The sequence below is a fragment of the Zosterops lateralis genome (assembly GCF_965231275.1).
Source record: "Zosterops lateralis genome assembly, chromosome: 4".
NCBI classification, from domain to species: Eukaryota; Metazoa; Chordata; class Aves; order Passeriformes; family Zosteropidae; genus Zosterops; species Zosterops lateralis.
The window spans coordinates 70,349,255-70,365,623 of NC_139765.1; the positions used below are offsets into that span (position 1 = coordinate 70,349,255).

The 16,369-nt window shown below is 43.8% G+C and overlaps 1 protein-coding gene across 2 annotated transcripts in view; it reads left to right on the forward strand.

The window, feature by feature from the left end:
* The window catches only part of PRKCQ (protein kinase C theta), a 55,442-nt gene that overhangs the window by 15,466 nt on the left and 23,607 nt on the right, over positions 1-16,369 (forward strand). The window contains exons 2-12 of one of the 2 annotated variants that reach the window (XM_083860282.1): positions 1,857-2,249; positions 3,158-3,510; positions 8,281-8,480; positions 9,569-9,629; positions 11,235-11,397; positions 12,002-12,033; positions 12,131-12,216; positions 13,290-13,419; positions 14,067-14,176; positions 14,331-14,454; positions 15,470-15,645. In XM_083860282.1, coding sequence (XP_083716408.1) covers positions 3,393-3,510; positions 8,281-8,480; positions 9,569-9,629; positions 11,235-11,397; positions 12,002-12,033; positions 12,131-12,216; positions 13,290-13,419; positions 14,067-14,176; positions 14,331-14,454; positions 15,470-15,645 — 1,200 coding nt within the window. In that variant the 5' untranslated portion in view covers positions 1,857-2,249; positions 3,158-3,392. The remainder of the gene's footprint in view (positions 1-1,856; positions 2,250-3,157; positions 3,511-8,280; positions 8,481-9,568; positions 9,630-11,234; positions 11,398-12,001; positions 12,034-12,130; positions 12,217-13,289; positions 13,420-14,066; positions 14,177-14,330; positions 14,455-15,469; positions 15,646-16,369) is intronic. The other variant, XM_083860281.1, reaches the window with a different exon arrangement.

Here is a 16,369-nt window from a genome sequence, read left to right on the forward strand (position 1 = left end):
TCTTGTTGAGATCTATCCCACTCTGTCTTCACAGAACCACAGGCTGCTTGAGCTTTGAAGTGACCTCTTCCTGCCCCCCTCTCCTGTCCAAACAGGGTCACCAGGAGCTGTCCTGGATCATGCCCAGATGGCTTTTGAATATTTCAGGAGTGAAGATTCCACAGCATCTCTGGGATACCTGATCAGAAAGTGCTTGATTGCACAGAGCCAAAATGAAGTGATGCACTGGAGGGGAGGGAGGGAACATCCAGCATTAAGGTTAATTCATTTAGCATTAATCTAAGGAAAATTTTAAATGTCACTGCTCAGGGAGCTGATCCACAGACATGAACAGGTGGTGTCTTTTAGCACATCCAAGCAGTGATTTTTGGAGCAATGATAGGAGTACTTAGCAGGACAAAATGCTTTCACAGTTCTTCCTGTGTTGCGAATATGTTGATTTAATTGAAGCGTGATGAATTTCAGCTCAAACCTTTAGTGCTAATTTTATTTCTTTAGTACCTGAGTCAAGAGTGTCACCACATTTTGTTTCTGAGGAGCCAGCAAAAGATCTTTGGATTCTTTTAGCAACACTCATGTTCTTAGATGCCCAACATATTGACTAATGATTCTGACTGGCACTCTGAGCTTTTAAAGGTGGATTTGGAAAGTCCTGGTAAGGGAATGCTTAACCCCTTGCACTTCCTCCTGCTCCTGCTTGTGGCACAACAGGTTCTTAAAGCCAGAGGTGTAGGAATTAGGGATTTGGAAGAGGATCATTGTTTTCTCTTGCCCAGCAGTGACCAGAATTGGTGGAGTATGGTAGAGACAGAGAGGACATTTCTGTTCACACACAGAGGTTCAATGAAGATGTTTTGGCTCTTAGTTTTAATGTTTGAACATCTTTAGCTTTCCACACTGGTGTTGCAGAATATACAGCTGCTTGGATTTCTCTTTTGCTGCCAGAGACCCTTTGATTTGTTTTTCTTATTGTCTTTAGACTTCATAGGCATCTTGCTTGTTGAAACAAAGGAAATGTCTAAGTAATAATAAATGTCTGCATCACACAGAGAGGGAAAATTCTTCTTTCCACTGAAGAGATTTTTCCCTTCTTAATTTGATCAGATTTCTCTGCTTCTGACAGTTGAGGCAGAACTTTTAGCCTTTTCTTGCCATGGAGCACTCATAAACCACTCACTCTATTTCTCTGCAGTGCCACAGGTCTATCTGTGCTTGAGGATCTCTCTAAATGCAAGTGGCTCTTCAAAGCAGCTTCATCAGGCACTTGGCAAATGTGCAATATCCTTCAGAGGTGCTGCCCTCATCCAGAGGAGAAGAGGATTGTCCTGATTGCTTATATCCAGCCCCACCTGGTGTTTTGACATTCCCACCAGCATCTGGGAGTTTTCAGAAGTCCTGATGTTTTCCTGGTCGAAGGCAATGCCACATGCAGAGATCCATGACCTCTGTATTCCTAGAGATTCACAACAGACATGAGTCACAGGGCATTTTTCTCTTTCTCTTCCCCAGAAACCTGATGGTTTTATTCTCTTTTAAGTGCAGTATCCAAGAGAGTTTGTGGATTTTTTTCTGTTTTCCTGAAAACTCAGCCTGGCTGTTGGCTAACACACCCGGGAACGAGACTCTTCAGATGCTGTTTATTGTATAAATTGGCCTGATGTAGAGTAGTGAATTTAGGGAAAACTTCTGGGAAGGCAAATTCTTTGTCAGAGAACATGGACAGTTGGCTTCATGAGCCATCTGTGTCGGAAAAATGTTGGAATGTGAGTGCTCAGTGCTTGTGAATACTCAGCCAGAAGATTTGGTGTTCCAGTCTCAGCAATAACTGCAGCTGTTTGTCCTTGTTTTATAAACAGGAGGAAGGAGAAAATCTCATCAGCTCCAGGATACAAGAGGAACAACAACTTGCTGCAACCTGGCCATGCGCTCATGAAAAGTTGTTCTGGGTTTTGCGGCAGCCTCAGATTTATGTACAAAGTGCTGATGGAAACTCATCACTCCACACTGCTGGGGAAGAGAGAAGACACTCAAGAAAAAGGCTTCATCTTGGTTCCTCAAGTTTTCCTCTCTCCTTGGTGGTCTTGCCTCCTGTGTCCTTGAACAGAGAGGCAGGTTTTGAAGTCAGCCTGGCCAGAGGAGCAGTTATTCCTTCAGCTGAGAAAAACCTTTCCATGTTGTTCACAACAGTGATGAAAAGAGAAGCCCTTCCCAGAGACTGAACTAAACTGTCAGGAAAATACCATTGACAGGTAAGAGAATTTTATTCCCAGCAAAGAACCTGGAAATTCTTCCATGTGAGGCTAGAGAAGCTTCCCTTCAGAACAATCATTTTTATGTGTAAAATGCAGAATCCCACACCACGAGTCATTCATCCTTTTGCTGTTGTGCTTGAACTACGTGTCGTTGTCAATATATTTGACAGCTAACAGCTGGTTATAGCATTGATGTCTTTTAACTCTGGTGGTCCAAGACAGACATCTGCAGCTGAGTTCAAAGTGCCTCTTGCTCCCCAAGAGAAGCCAGGAATGACAAGCTCAGATGATGAGACAAAAGTTGGGTGGCAAATCCCAGTTTTGGGCCCAGATGGTACAATGATGGGCACTAGCTACAGCAGTTAGTAATTTCTGGTTTCCCTAAATATTCTCTCTGAAGGCTTTGAAAGACCTTGCAGAGAAAATTTTGTAGTATCTCAACCCAAAGGTTTTGTAGCATTTTCTGGCACCTTGATTGTATTTGTTTCTGTTTTCAGCTGCTTAAAAATAAATCCTGAGGTGCTGGGTTTTTTTCTGGTGGGGTATTTTGTTTCACTGTCTATACAGTGCAATTCCTATGAGCTGAACTGTCTCTTTATAGCTACACTTGTGAACATGGTTCAGCATTCAGGAATGCCTGGAGCTCCTTTCTGTGCCATATATAAATAGTGCACAGTTATTTCACAGTTTCATGTTCAGCCTGCAGGCTTCCAACAGTATTCCCAAACCCCTCTCTATTCCCGTAGTGTGGGATGTGACTTGATGTGACTCAACATAAATTACAGCAGAGGTTTATCCCAAGCCAGGAAAGCTCTGATCTGTGACTCCTGTACATTGCCGTCCTCCTTCCCGACGGTCGGCGTGAAGTCATCGGCGCTCAGAGCTGCTCTCGTGGGTTTTTCCAGCCCTGTGATGAGTTCAGCTCCGTGGTTAGGCCAACAGCTGAGTTTCAGTACCTTGGGCACGTCCAGCAGCGCTGGGTCAGTCCGTGGAAGGAAGCCTGAGAGGCTCCAGCTGGATGGATAACTAGCAGCCGGTGTCCCGCTGTCCGACGGAGATAAGGCGCGGGTTAAAACCAGGGGAATTTTTAGACTCTCTCCCAAGTGTCCCCCCTGCCTTTTGTTTGGCACAGGACTTGTCATGTCTCCCTTCCTGCGAATTGGTTTGTCCAACTATGACAGTGGCCCTTACCTGCCGTCCCAGGGGGAGGTGATTAACCCCTACTGCGCTGTGATGGTTAAAGAAGCCGTGGAGTCAGGTGAGTGGGGAGGGGTTAAGTGTGGCTGGGGGTTTTTATAAGTCGTGTCTGTGCTTTTCTGTGCCACTTCTTGTGTGTAGGTAACACGCTGGTAAATTATAGAGTGAACCATAAAATAAGTTGGCTTGGAAGAAACCTCAAAGATCATCCATTTCCAAGCCCACTTTGTAAAGGTTTGTGAAGCCCTTTGTGTGTCCCAGCACTGTGCAAGTTTGGGTTTGGCGTTGTCTGCAAGGCAATCTGATTTTAAGACGATGCCAAACAAATCTGTGTCTTCAATTTGAGGATATTATCAGCTGCATTACAAGCCCCAACATGTGACAGAGCAGATGAGCTGAGCTGTATTTGGTTTCACCCTTCCAGGAGCTGGTTTGTCAGTGGGACTCCAGGGAGGTGAAATCTGAGTGTGCTAAAATATTCTGGCAGGGCCATCTTTGTTAATCGCTTTATGGGGGGCAAACTGACAGACCCAGCCACTTCCATAATAATTTTTTTTAAAAAAGGCACTCAAACAGCTCATTCTCTGCAGAGAGAGTTAATTTCTCTGTGTAATTGTTGTGCTGTGTAAAAGGTTCAAAAATGAACCTTTTTGAGAAGGCTCTTGAGAAGCCTTTTTGCTGTGTCTGGGTCTATGGATCATTGCACATTTATCCTGATTGAACAACACTGATGAGTCCTCCTTCAGAAAACATTTATTATATGTCTGATGCATGAAAATAATTCCAGTAAAAGGATGAAAAGTTCTCCAGTTGTGCTTTTGAAGGAGCGTGAAGAGCAAGACCTTCAGTGTTAGGGAATTACTCATATTGGCTGATATTTCGCTTAAATCTTTGATAAATTTCTAGTTTGACTGCTGTGATTCTTTGAAAAATAAAATCCACTTGGAAATCCCTATTTATTGAGAATCCCCATGACTGTAATCCCCAGAGGATGTTAAAGTAGTTTTAAAAAATTAGAATTTTAAAATAGTTCAGTATTTCACTGGGGTTCATTTTTTGTTTAAGAGTCAGCATTTATCACATTGAACTTTGTCTTGCCTTAAATGATATTTTAAATAATAATGGAAGATGTGGTGAATAGTAAATTCAAAAGGAAAGAAAATACTGCATGACAAGATATCCCTACAATCTCACTTTTATCAGAAAATACATTCTATTTTAGCTCTGTGCAGAGCTTAGCTGTTTGCTTTAATGAGGCTTTTGAAAGCCATGACTCAAATTGAAATCTGTGTCAGTTCAAAAATGAATAAAATCAGTTTGGTCAGAACAGACTTATATTTATTTGTCTGACACAGAGCTGAAAGTGTTTTCTGGTATCCACAAACACAAAAGTATATTCTAAGGGATATAATTTTTGGGCTCCTCAGAGTCAATAATCATAATTATTATAATAATTATAGTTATTTTAATTATTACCGTAATAATTATTTTAATTATTATTAAAATAAATCCTCTACCAACAAGAAAAACAAAATTGTGTTTGATCGAGGGAACTTTTCTCCATTAGTGAGGGCTGAGTGTAGGAAAAGTGACTTTCTGCTATTAGGAGGTTCTTTTTTCCTGGGATGTAATTTCATCTGGTGATGGCTCAGAGAATGTTGGGACAGCCAGAGGGACTCATCTCATCAGTGAACCTCCTGGGGCTGATTCACCTTGATGCCTAAAGGGGTGAACTGGAACAGAGGCTGGACAGAGTTAAAGGAATAAAGTAGATATTTATTAAAAGGCCTTTAAGGATACACCTTGGGCAGGACAAGAGCCTGGCCAGGGCGACACCCAAGGTGGACCTAAGATGGTCACAAAACGGATGATCAGTCATGAGTTTTCACTCACACTTTTATAAGTTTTGGTCTGTTTACATATTGGGGTTAATTGTCCAATTACAGCTTCAGGTTATGAAGTCCCACCCTCCCAGTTTGCTCTCCTCAGTTTGCTGTAGTTTATACTTTTTGGGCCTGAAGCTGCAACAGTGTCCTTGTTTTTCAGGCTGGAAAGGGATTATTTTGTCTAACTAAACTGTGAAAAGAACTTTCTAACACTTTATATGAAGTTCAGAGTCACACACTAAGGCAGTACCGAATCTGGAAAACACCAAAGCTGAAACTTAAGGCATCAGCCTCAGACTCCCTTTCCTAGGGTGGGCTGAAGCACCTCTGGGAGGTGTTAATTTCCTGCTGCTGGAGGGTGTTCAAATGTGTGGATGGGCAACTTTACCTTAGGCCAGCACGGAATCTATCCGCCCTGTAATTAATTCCCAGATACTGATGTGTGAGCCATCCCAGCCTGAGGAGCACATCCATGATGAGTGTGGTGAATCACCCCCTGGAAAACCCCTGTGCTCTCTCTCCCCTGACCAGATAGACCACTCAGAGTTCTCTGTCCGATGTGCAGGGAAATGAGCCTGGCTCTGAATGCCAGGAATGTTCTCTGCGTGACCATCCCAGGGAGCTGTCATGCCCTAACAGGCCTCAAGAAGGCAAAAAATCTCCAGACAAACATTAACTAAATATATTTGAGGTAGAATCATGGGATCATTAAGATTGGGAAAGACCTCTGAGAACGTGTCCAGCTGTTAATCCAACACTGCCAGTTTCACCACTAAACTGTGTCCTATCCTTGCTTCAAGATTATTTTTCTTTTGGTCATAACTTGCTCTCCAGCTCCTTGGTTTGACAAAGCACTTGCTACTCAGTCGTAATGCAATTTTTTTAAAAAATCTATATCTCCCTGATATGTAAATTTTGGCTAAAATTTTGGCATGACCAAGGAGTAGGAGTGGACCAGCTGCACAGCTGGTGAGAGATGCAAATCATCCTGACCACCGGCCTTGTGCTCTGACACTTGGCCATGAAGAAGTTTTTCAGGGCAGAAATGATTGCTGAGCAGGGCAGGACATGCCTAAATGGTCAAGGCCAGGTTGGACAGGGCTCGGAGCAGTCTGGTCTAGTGGAAGTTGTCCCTGCCCATGGCAGGGGGATGGAACTGGATGGTTTTTAAGGTCCCTTCCAACCTAAACCATTCTGTGGTTCTATGTTTAGCACTGGCAAAGTGTGGGCTTTTCTGGTTTTGTTTTTGTTTGGTTGGTTGGGTTTTTGCAAACAAAACAGTGGAGGATGATAAATGTGTTTGGCTTCCAAAAACAGGGAGTTTGACTTTGGGTTCGTGCCAAAGGCTGTCCCTTGTCAACCAGCCATAATGCAAAGGCCATTGGGACAGAGGTCCCCAGGGATCTGGGAGTGATGAACATCCTCTGTGGACACAGGGATGTCACAGCAAGACCACAGTGAAGAATTTCAGAAGTTCTGGATAGATCTTGGACAGCCTTTTACATTTTTCCACTTGCTCATTTTTTTTAAAGGGACTCTGTCACATTATAACGCAATCTCAAAAATAAAATCCCTAAAAAAAACCAAAACAACAAACCCCACCTCCATACAGCTGAAGGTGTTACAGCAATTTATAATAGATGACAAAACATTTCAGACACTATATGTGCCTCTGAGATATAAAAAGAGCCTGCCCTTTAAAAGTGGCTTCTGCCTTCACAAGCCACCTGGCCTGGTGCCATTTTGCCACCTGCCTTGGTGACATTTGCTTCATGAAGGATCCTGCTCCTGTGTTTGAACACAGCAAAGCCTCCAGGAAAAGCAATCCCAGCTACAATGGGAGTTGCTCCCCGGGAAAGACAGTTGCTGTTTCATTTTTCAGGAGCCCGGGGTTGGGTTAATCCCTGGCAGAATTCCACAGCCGTCAGCGGGGATGCACCAGGGGTGACCGTCTGATCCCGTATATCAGGCAGTTCATTCACATTCCAGGGTTTGTTTATTTAAGCCTGGTGTCCTGGAGTGCAAGGCAAGTGAAAGCAACTTGTTTTGCAAGTGCTATGTCTCACATCTGTGGCTTTTTTCACTGATGCAGCAAAGAAATAATGGCCCTTTGCTGAGATTTCTGTTTTCTGGGATGCTGGGAAGTTTGTGTCTCATTTTTTGTCTCTGATTTTTTGTGAATTAGTCCTCTCATTTAGGGAAAAAATTTCTTCAGCATGTGTCATCTTCCAGGCTATCAGCTGCATGTTCTTTTCCATCTGGGATTATTGGAAATAGGAGCAGGGTCTTTAGGCAGGGGACACAGGTCTGCTGCTTTTTTTTCTTGTTCCTTCAGCCTCAGCATTTGATGGGTTGGACATTTGCAGAGGGTAACTGTGATATAGAATTTACCTTGAGTAAGCATCCAAGACTTTCACAGGGCTGTATGAAGCAAAACTGGCTCTGTGAGATAAATAAATCTAGCTGAGACACTTTTCAGAGAGACCCAGTTGGAGAGAACCCTCTGCAAACCCCAGGGATAGCCATTCTTTTACCCATCACCATTTTAAGATGCTGTGAAGGAAGAGGAATTAAAGCATTAGGGAGAGTTGGCTTTGGTGAAAACTCTGCATCCCTGTGGGATGGTTACAGGTCTGCAAAACAGTTCATGTTTTAACATCACTTAGTTGGCTTAGTGGGCTGGACATTAATCCCAAAGTGCATCCAGTTTTTGGGGAGTTTGAAGCAAACCTGTCTCATTTTGCAGTGCCTTGGGACAGATGCTAAACAAGGTAGTTGTCTGGGATGAGATTCACCTGATTAGAAGTGAGTATTTATGGTGTTACAGATCTCCTCAGCAGAACTGATGGAGCCAAGGGTGGAAATTACCTTTTTTGGGTTAGGTGTCTGTATTTGGTCCCATGAACTGCCCTCACGGAATGGATTTGTGTTCTCCCTCTCACCAGAGAACGGCCAAGTGTACGTGCAGAAGAAGCCCACCATGTACCCACCCTGGAACAGCACTTTTGATGCCCACATCAACAATGGCCGGGTCATGCACATCGTGGTCAAGGACAAAAGTGCTGAAATGGTCTCAGAGACCACGGTGGAGCTCAAGGTGCTGGCAGAGAGGTGCAAAAAGAGCAATGGGAAGACAGAGATATGGGTGAGCATCACTCTCTTTTCCTGCAGAATGTGCTGGGGTAAGGGGATGTGTCCTTGTGTCCGTGCCAGGCTGTGGCTGTCACCAGCAGCACAGCAGAGACTGGCTGGAATAATGTTTTAGGACTACTTGGGTGTGACTTGAGGGAGAGACTTGTCAGAAGGGAAGAGCTTGGCACTTTTATTTTAATTGAAACCTGCCCTGTGCTAGTGAGGACTCTGCTTCAGGTGAGCTGTGTCTGTGTATTAATCTTTGCTGAGGAAACCCACTGGGAACAAATGTTAGTATGACTGGCTGAACATGAGTTATTTTATGTTCTCTGGGGGAAAAGCTTTAAAAATTTCATCTAATATCAAGTCGCTGATTCACAGCTGCCTGAGTTCAGAGTTATGTCAAAGAAACTCCTTAAAAATCACTGAAGTTACAATGGCATAAATTTGAACGGTCTTCACAAGAATGCCAAATATAAGGTTGTGTTCTCTGGTAGTCCAAGCAAGAAAGACCTCATCAGAAATCTTTAAAATGTAGGATATGGATTATCCATAGTCCAGTGCATTCAGATTTCCAAAAGTCAGGTAGGTGGAAATTGCCAAATCCAGTGGGAAGGCCCTAAAACATGCCTGAATAAGCCTGTAGCATCCCTCAGGTTGACTGTAAAGAAGTTAGACTTGCAGAACTGAGGTGCCTAAAAGATTTCGGCATCACCTGAAGCTGTCTTGGGTTTTTTGAAGTGCTCCCACTTTCCCCTTACAGGATCCATTGGGAACAAATTTTCTCTGTAAATAGTGCTGGTCCTAATTTGGTGTCTAAAAAGCTGCCTACGTCTTCTGTGGTTTAATCACATTCATCTCTCCTATCATGCTGCTCTGAGTGTTTGATATGAAGTGATGAACCCTCCCCTCTCTGTAGTTGCTCCTATCCTGCCTTGTTGCCTCACATGGGTATGAGCAACCTGAAAATTAGCATTCATTGCTATTCATCAGTTCCCACTGGGAAAAGGAGATAGCTTGAAAGTCATCTGAAATGATTTTTCCTTCTTTGAATGACTGTTTAATGGACTTCTTTTCTCGTTTTTCACTTATCTCAACCAGCTAGAACTCAAGCCTCAAGGGCGAATGCTGATGAATGCAAGATACTTCCTGGAAATAAGTGGCAAGTGATTCTGTTTGTTAATTTATAGCTGTGATTTCTGGGCTGTGGGGCAGACATGGTGTCTTCACCAAAAGCAGTGCCTCTGTTATTACTGACTGATCCATAGCAACAAACATAACTGCTTGAAGTGAAAACTCCAGAAAAGTAATTTTTATTGCGTGGTGACTGTTCTTCCGTGATTTGCAAGGCAGATTTTTTGGCTGGTTTACCACTAAATGGCAGATATTCCCATTATGCTAAACAAGACAGAACAGATAAATAAGGAGCCAGCTCCCTCTGAAATGGCTGTGCTTTATGTACTACAAGAAATACATGGAGGGGTTGGAGCATGTCCAGAGAAGGGAATGGAGCTGGGAAGGGGCTGGAGCCCCAGGAGAGGCTGAGGGAGCTGGGAAAGGGGCTCAGCCTGGAGAAAAGGAGGCTCAGGGGGGACCTTGTGGCTCTGCACAAGTCCCTGACAGGAGGGGACAGCCGGGAGGGTCGGGCTCTGCTCCCAGGGAACAGGGACAGGAGGAGAGGGAACACCCTCAGCCTGGTTCAGGTTGGATTTTAAGGAAAATTTCTCATTGAAAGGGCTGCATTCTGCTTTGTTGAAGAAAATGGGTTTAATTCAAATGTTTGGTCTTTTTCTCCCATCGTTGTTTCCAAATTCTCATATCTTTAGGTGTAGGGTGAAGCTGTGAGGTGCAGATACCTGGAAGGCTCTTCCATTTATAGAAAGAGAGAAGCACTGAAAGCAGCCATGGCCACACTGATATTTTCTTAACCACCCTTACCTTTAATATAGATTGGAGTGCTGTTTGTGTGTCATAAGTTGTTAGGGAGGTCAAAGCATAGAAAATGCAAGCTGTGCTTCTATTACAAATATCAAGATCTGCATCAGATCACACAGGGGGCCACAGGTTCCCACAGGTTACCTGTGTGACTCACTGTGCAGTGCAGGAGTAGAGCAAAACAGAGATTGATTTCCTGTGTGAATATCAGATTTGTAGGCACACGAGCATGTAGAAGTGCACGTGAAGTCAGAATTGGTTTGTTTGCTGTCCCACAAAATTTAAATAACTGTGAATAGCAGCAAGGGCACAGCAAACAGCAAAGCAAGAGTTGGCATGGAAAAATAACGAGAAGAATATCCTAGGGACATAAATATCTGCTTAATGACACATGTATATGCACACAGAAAGGATTCTGTTAAATATTATGTCTCTCTATATGTACACACGTATACATGTGTGTTTGTGTTCATATATCAGTAATTCTTAATTTTTATGTAATTTCATAATTTTTAGGATGTGCTTCTTCAGTGCTATAGAGTTTTATGCTTAAACTACCTCTCCTTGGTAAATTTTTGTTCTACATTTCAACAGCAGCATTATGAATAGTCAAGGGAGCTCAGACTCAAGTCTAAAGTCATTTTAGTGTAGGAATGGTGGATAAAAATCATCCAAATGAGACTTTTGTGGGTTTCATAAAATGGTATTTCTTTGAGTATTCATTACCATGAGTGAATCATCAGCTTCAGTAACGTGATATTTGGGCAACTGCATTTTCTCAAGGTACCTGATCAGCACAGGGTACGCTTAAATATCTTTCCTCTCCTCCTAGATGCAAAGGACCTGGCTGACTGTGAGACTGAAGGCTTCTTCTCCTTGCACCAGCGCAGGGGAGCCATCAAACAGGCCAAAATCCACAACGTCAAGTGTCACGAGTTCACAGCCACCTTCTTTCCACAACCCACCTTCTGCTCAGTGTGCCACGAGTTTGTATGGTAAATGGAAAAGGATCTGTGTCTCCTCTCCTTTCAACCCCAGGAACCAGTTCTGGTGTCAGTTGGGAACTGGTTTAGTGGCACTTGGGAACATGGTTTAGTGTTGGACATGGCAGATCTGGGTTAATGGTTTGACTTGATGATTCTAAAGGTCTTTTCCAACGTAAAAGATTCCATGATTCCCTGATGAATGTCTGTGCTCCTCCTGTAAGACCCTTGGCATTTCACATGTAGAGGTATTGCATCACTTCAAGGATGTGGTTTGCAGTTGTTATTCCAACTGTGAAAATTCCCCTCACTTTTTACTTTATTTGTTTGCAAATAGTTTTTGGGTTTGACGAAATGCACAGACGTTTCTCACTGGTGCAGTGTGCTGTTTGGAGATCATGGAATTCAGGATGTGAATGTGTGCTGAAAAGGCTGTGAGAACCACAGAGAATCACTCCACCATTAGATTGAATGAAGATCATGAAATTAAATAATCTCTACGAAGAGTGATAATAAAAAAAGCAATTTTATTCCCTTCTTTGATAATTATTTCTCTCTTTTCTTCTGCTGAGGCTTTCAGACAACTCAGAACTAACCACTGCTCTGTTCATTTCAGGGGCCTGAATAAACAAGGCTATCAATGCAGACGTAAGAAACTTTTCTTTTGTTTTCTTATTGTCATTATTTACTTAATCTTTTCTTAAGGAATTTCTTTATTAACACCATGACACGCTTGCTGTTGCAGAATGTAACGCTGCCATTCATAAGAAGTGCATTGATAAAGTAATAGCCAAGTGTACAGGATCAGCAGTCAATAGCAGAGAAACAATGGTAGGTGGTATTACTATTATTATTATTATTATTATTATTTAGTTTTTTGTTTTGTTTTGTTGGATTTTTTATGATTCCTTTTAAAAAATCTCGAGTGTCATTCAGATCTCTCCTACATCACTGCAAAGCAACTTCTTATGAAGCAAAAGGTCCTGCTGAGCTAAGGACTCTCTGATCTGATCTGTGCCCTTTGCTTTTTACGTTCCCGGTGATTTCATTACCTCCTACTTAAGATTTACTCAAATGCAGCCGCAGAATAAGCAGTTGCTGAATCAGAACTGACATTTTTCTAATGCATAAAGTATAACTCAGAGGGAAGTCATGGACATGAGGTAGAGATTTACTGGAGAAAACTCTTCACTATCCAATATTAGGCTAGACATCAGGCTGAATTTTCAGATTTGTGCTTAAACATCCCATTCTGTGTTATCTGAAACAGTCAGTGGGAGATCTGATATCTCCCCTATCATTTGCTTGTTTTTTCTCATGTCAGTTTATTGCATACTTTTCTTTTTGGTGGGCAAGAAAAGATCTTAAACTCCTGATTGGACTATTCCCTTTACCTTGTGTCCTGCAACTGTGTCAGTCTCATGCTGGCCCCTGTTCTCCTTCTACAATTCTTATAGATGAGGTTGCTCTCACTTCTCTTCTGACATCTCCAGGGTAGATGTAATCAACTTTCTCATCACCTTTCATACTAAAAGAAGTACAACAGGCTCTTCCAGGGACTGATTCATGACAACAAATGTAGACATCCATTACAGATGAGGTGAATATTTTTTAAAAGTATCAGTGTTTTCCCACTGGGCATCAGGAGAGCCTGGGTATGTAAATAAGGCACAAGCAGTCCTTTGGTCAAGGCCAGGGATGAAACGACCCAATTCCCTCTGAATTGGAGTTACCAAATATCAAAATTTGGGGTTGTGTGCCTGATAGACAGTTTCTCCTCGTCAGTCAAACCCAAGGATAAGAGGGCAGGAGACAAACCAACTTCTGTGGTTCATGTTTGGTTTTGCACACAGACCTGGGGTGGAAATGAGGAGTGGATTCTCAGCCTGGCTTTTGTCTTGCAGTTCCACAAGGAGAGGTTCAAGATCGACATGCCCCACCGCTTCAAAGTCTACAACTACAAGAGCCCCACCTTCTGTGAGCACTGTGGCACCCTCCTCTGGGGGCTGGCACGGCAGGGGCTGAAGTGTGATGGTGAGTCCCTGGTGAAGGTGACACCAGCTGGGCACAGGAGGGGTCATTGTCTTTGGAGGGTGGCAGTCTGAAAATCCAGATCTCATTTATCGCCCTTCTCTGCAAAACCAGTATGAGGTGGCACCCAGGAGGGTGAAGGAGTGGTCTACAGGACTGTCCTTCATGGAGGATAATACTTCAAGAATGAGGACAACTGTCCATGTACTGAGGGATATTTGATCCAGAAGGATCATGAGTTGTTTCCCAAAGAGACAAAGAACATCACAGTTGATGTTGACAGTGTTGATCTTCCCAAATCACCCCCAGTATGAACTTGCAAGTTCTGTTTCCCCTATCAGACCCAAGACATTTCACTCTCTTCATAATCCCAAACCAATGGGAGGATCCTCTTCTGTGATTACAGTTTATCTCTGAGATAATGGCTTGTAGTTTAGTACCCTGTACCTGCAAAGGCTGATGGATGTGGAAATGCAACCTCTGGCCAGAAGAAAATACAAAAATAGTCTCCATAGGGAACCAAAAAACTACCTGAGTGGCATCTCAGGAACTGTTTAGGTGGCTGTCTGCTTTTGGCCAACAGCAGCACTTGTTCCTTCCCAACCCTTTACAGCCTTCATTGTCCTGACCCCTTGTGTTCTGTCTTTCAGCATGTGGCATGAACGTCCACCACAAGTGTCAGACAAAAGTAGCAAATCTTTGTGGGGTGAACCAGAAACTAATGGCTGAAGCTCTGGCAATGATAGAGAGCACTCAGCAGGTAAATGGTTTAAGCATTTTTAGATGCTCTTCTCCTAAGCCAAGACCTCTTCCAGACCTTGGCTTTTGTGAGTCACACTCAAGAAATCGCGGTGTTGTCCATGAGCTTGGGATGTGACTTTTGGCTCTAAAATTTGCTGTTTTCTGTGCCCCAGGCTCGCTGCCAGCGTGACAGTGAACAGATCTCCAGGGATGGACCTCTGGAAATTGGCTTCCCTGTTCCTGTGAAGGATGTGACACCACTTCAGGCCTTGCCAGCATCTACAACAGGGAAAAAAGGTAATTCCTCCTGGTGCTACGGGGCAGCAGCTTTGTTGTTGTTTGGTTGGCACGTGCTTAGTTGGAGGTGACACAAGTGGGGAATTTATTATCAAGCTCTGAACAGGATATTTGGAATCCTTCTGATCACTATGGCCAATTTTCTTTCTGATTTCATATTTTTGGGTGGAGGTTGATTTCTGCTATCTTTGAAAACCACATAGACCTCCACTCACCCAGGAGCTGATCTAGGTGTCACAGCCCTCTGTGCTACAAGAACAGATGTTTAGGAGGGTAAATGAGAGACCAATGTGCTCTTTGGACCCCAAGGAGAATTAAATGATGTCCCCATCTGTGTTTATTCTAGTAGATCTGTCTATGGTGGTGTGAAACAGTAAAGTCTCAGGTGGTTTCACATCTGTTTCACATGTGGGTCTGTTTGTCTGCTGAGTAGTGTTCAGTGTTTTAGAACAGTTACACCTATGGCATAAATCCAGGGAGGGACAAAATCTCTTACAAGTTCTTATAAATCCAGGTTAGTGGAGTATTGAAAAAACTCTGAGTGATTCCACTCCAGGCTGACTGAAATGGTTGATCTGGAATGTTTCACATCCAGAGCAGGAACACAAGTATGAAAATGCCATCCCACCTTTTCATCTAGCTTAGCCTAGGGTTCTGAAAGGACCTTGAAAAAATGGAACCACATCGTAATGGCAGCAGCAAGAAGGGCTGGAGAAGACAGGTGGCCAGAAATTAAGGATTTGGTGCCACAAAACAGAAAGACAGATGAGGGAGTTTGTAAAGCGGTTTATAAATTTTAAAAAAACTGCTGAAGAAGATGCAGTTTCCACTGGAGCAAAGTTTCCTCTGGAGAGAAAGCAGAGTGGGGGCAGAGCCAATCTACTTAGAGATGGCCACCACACTTCCATTTATTTGAAACACCCTTTTAAACCTCTAAGCAGAATACCTGTGAGTGTTCTGGGGGTTTTCTGCTCCTGTCCAGGGGTTTATTTCAGTGCTTTGATATGTGTTGCAGAGCCACAAGGCATCTCCTGGGAGACTCCAGTGGAGGGCACAGTGAAGGGAGAGTCTCTCATAGAGTCAGATTTGGGAGAACAGTCCCAGGAACAGCAGGAGCACCAAGTGCAGTTAAAACTGACCATTGAAGATTTTGTCCTGCACAAGATGCTGGGGAAAGGCAGTTTTGGCAAGGTAAGCATTGGGACTGGGACACCACTGGGTGCATTTGCATGTTGCTCTGTGTGGCACTAAATAACATCTGGTTTGAAGGGACACTTAGGAAAAAACATGGAATCATTTAGGTTGGAAAAGACCTCTAAGGTTGTTGCATCCAACTGCTGACCCAGCACTGCCAAGTCCATCACTGAACTGTGTCCCCAGGTGCCACATCCACGTGTTTTCTGAACACTTTCAGGGATGGTGACTCCACCACTTCCCTGGGCAGCCCCATCCAATGCCTGACCACTCTTCCAGCAAAGAAATTTTTTTCTAATATCCCATCTCAACCTCCCCTGGCCCAGGCCGAGGCTGTTCCCTCTCCTCCTGTCCCTGTTCCCTGGGAGCAGAGCCCGACCCCTCCATCTGTCCCCTCCTGTCAGGGAGTTGTGCAGAGCCACAGGGTCCCCCCTGAGCCTCCTTTTCTTCAGGCTGAGCCCCTTTCCCAGCTCCCTCAGCCTCTCCTGGTGCTCCAGCCTCTTCCCCAGCTCCGTTCCCTTCCCTGGACATACTCCAGCAGCTCAGTTTCTTGAAGTGATGGACCCAAAACCAAATACAGGATTTGAGGTGTGGCCTCACCAGTGCCCAGTGCAGGTCTCTGCTCCAGTCCTGCTGCCACACAATGGCTGATAAATCTCCAAGTCTTCAAGGAATCCTTCCTTTGGCATGGCTGAATCCTGAGCTTCATCTTCTCCTCTCC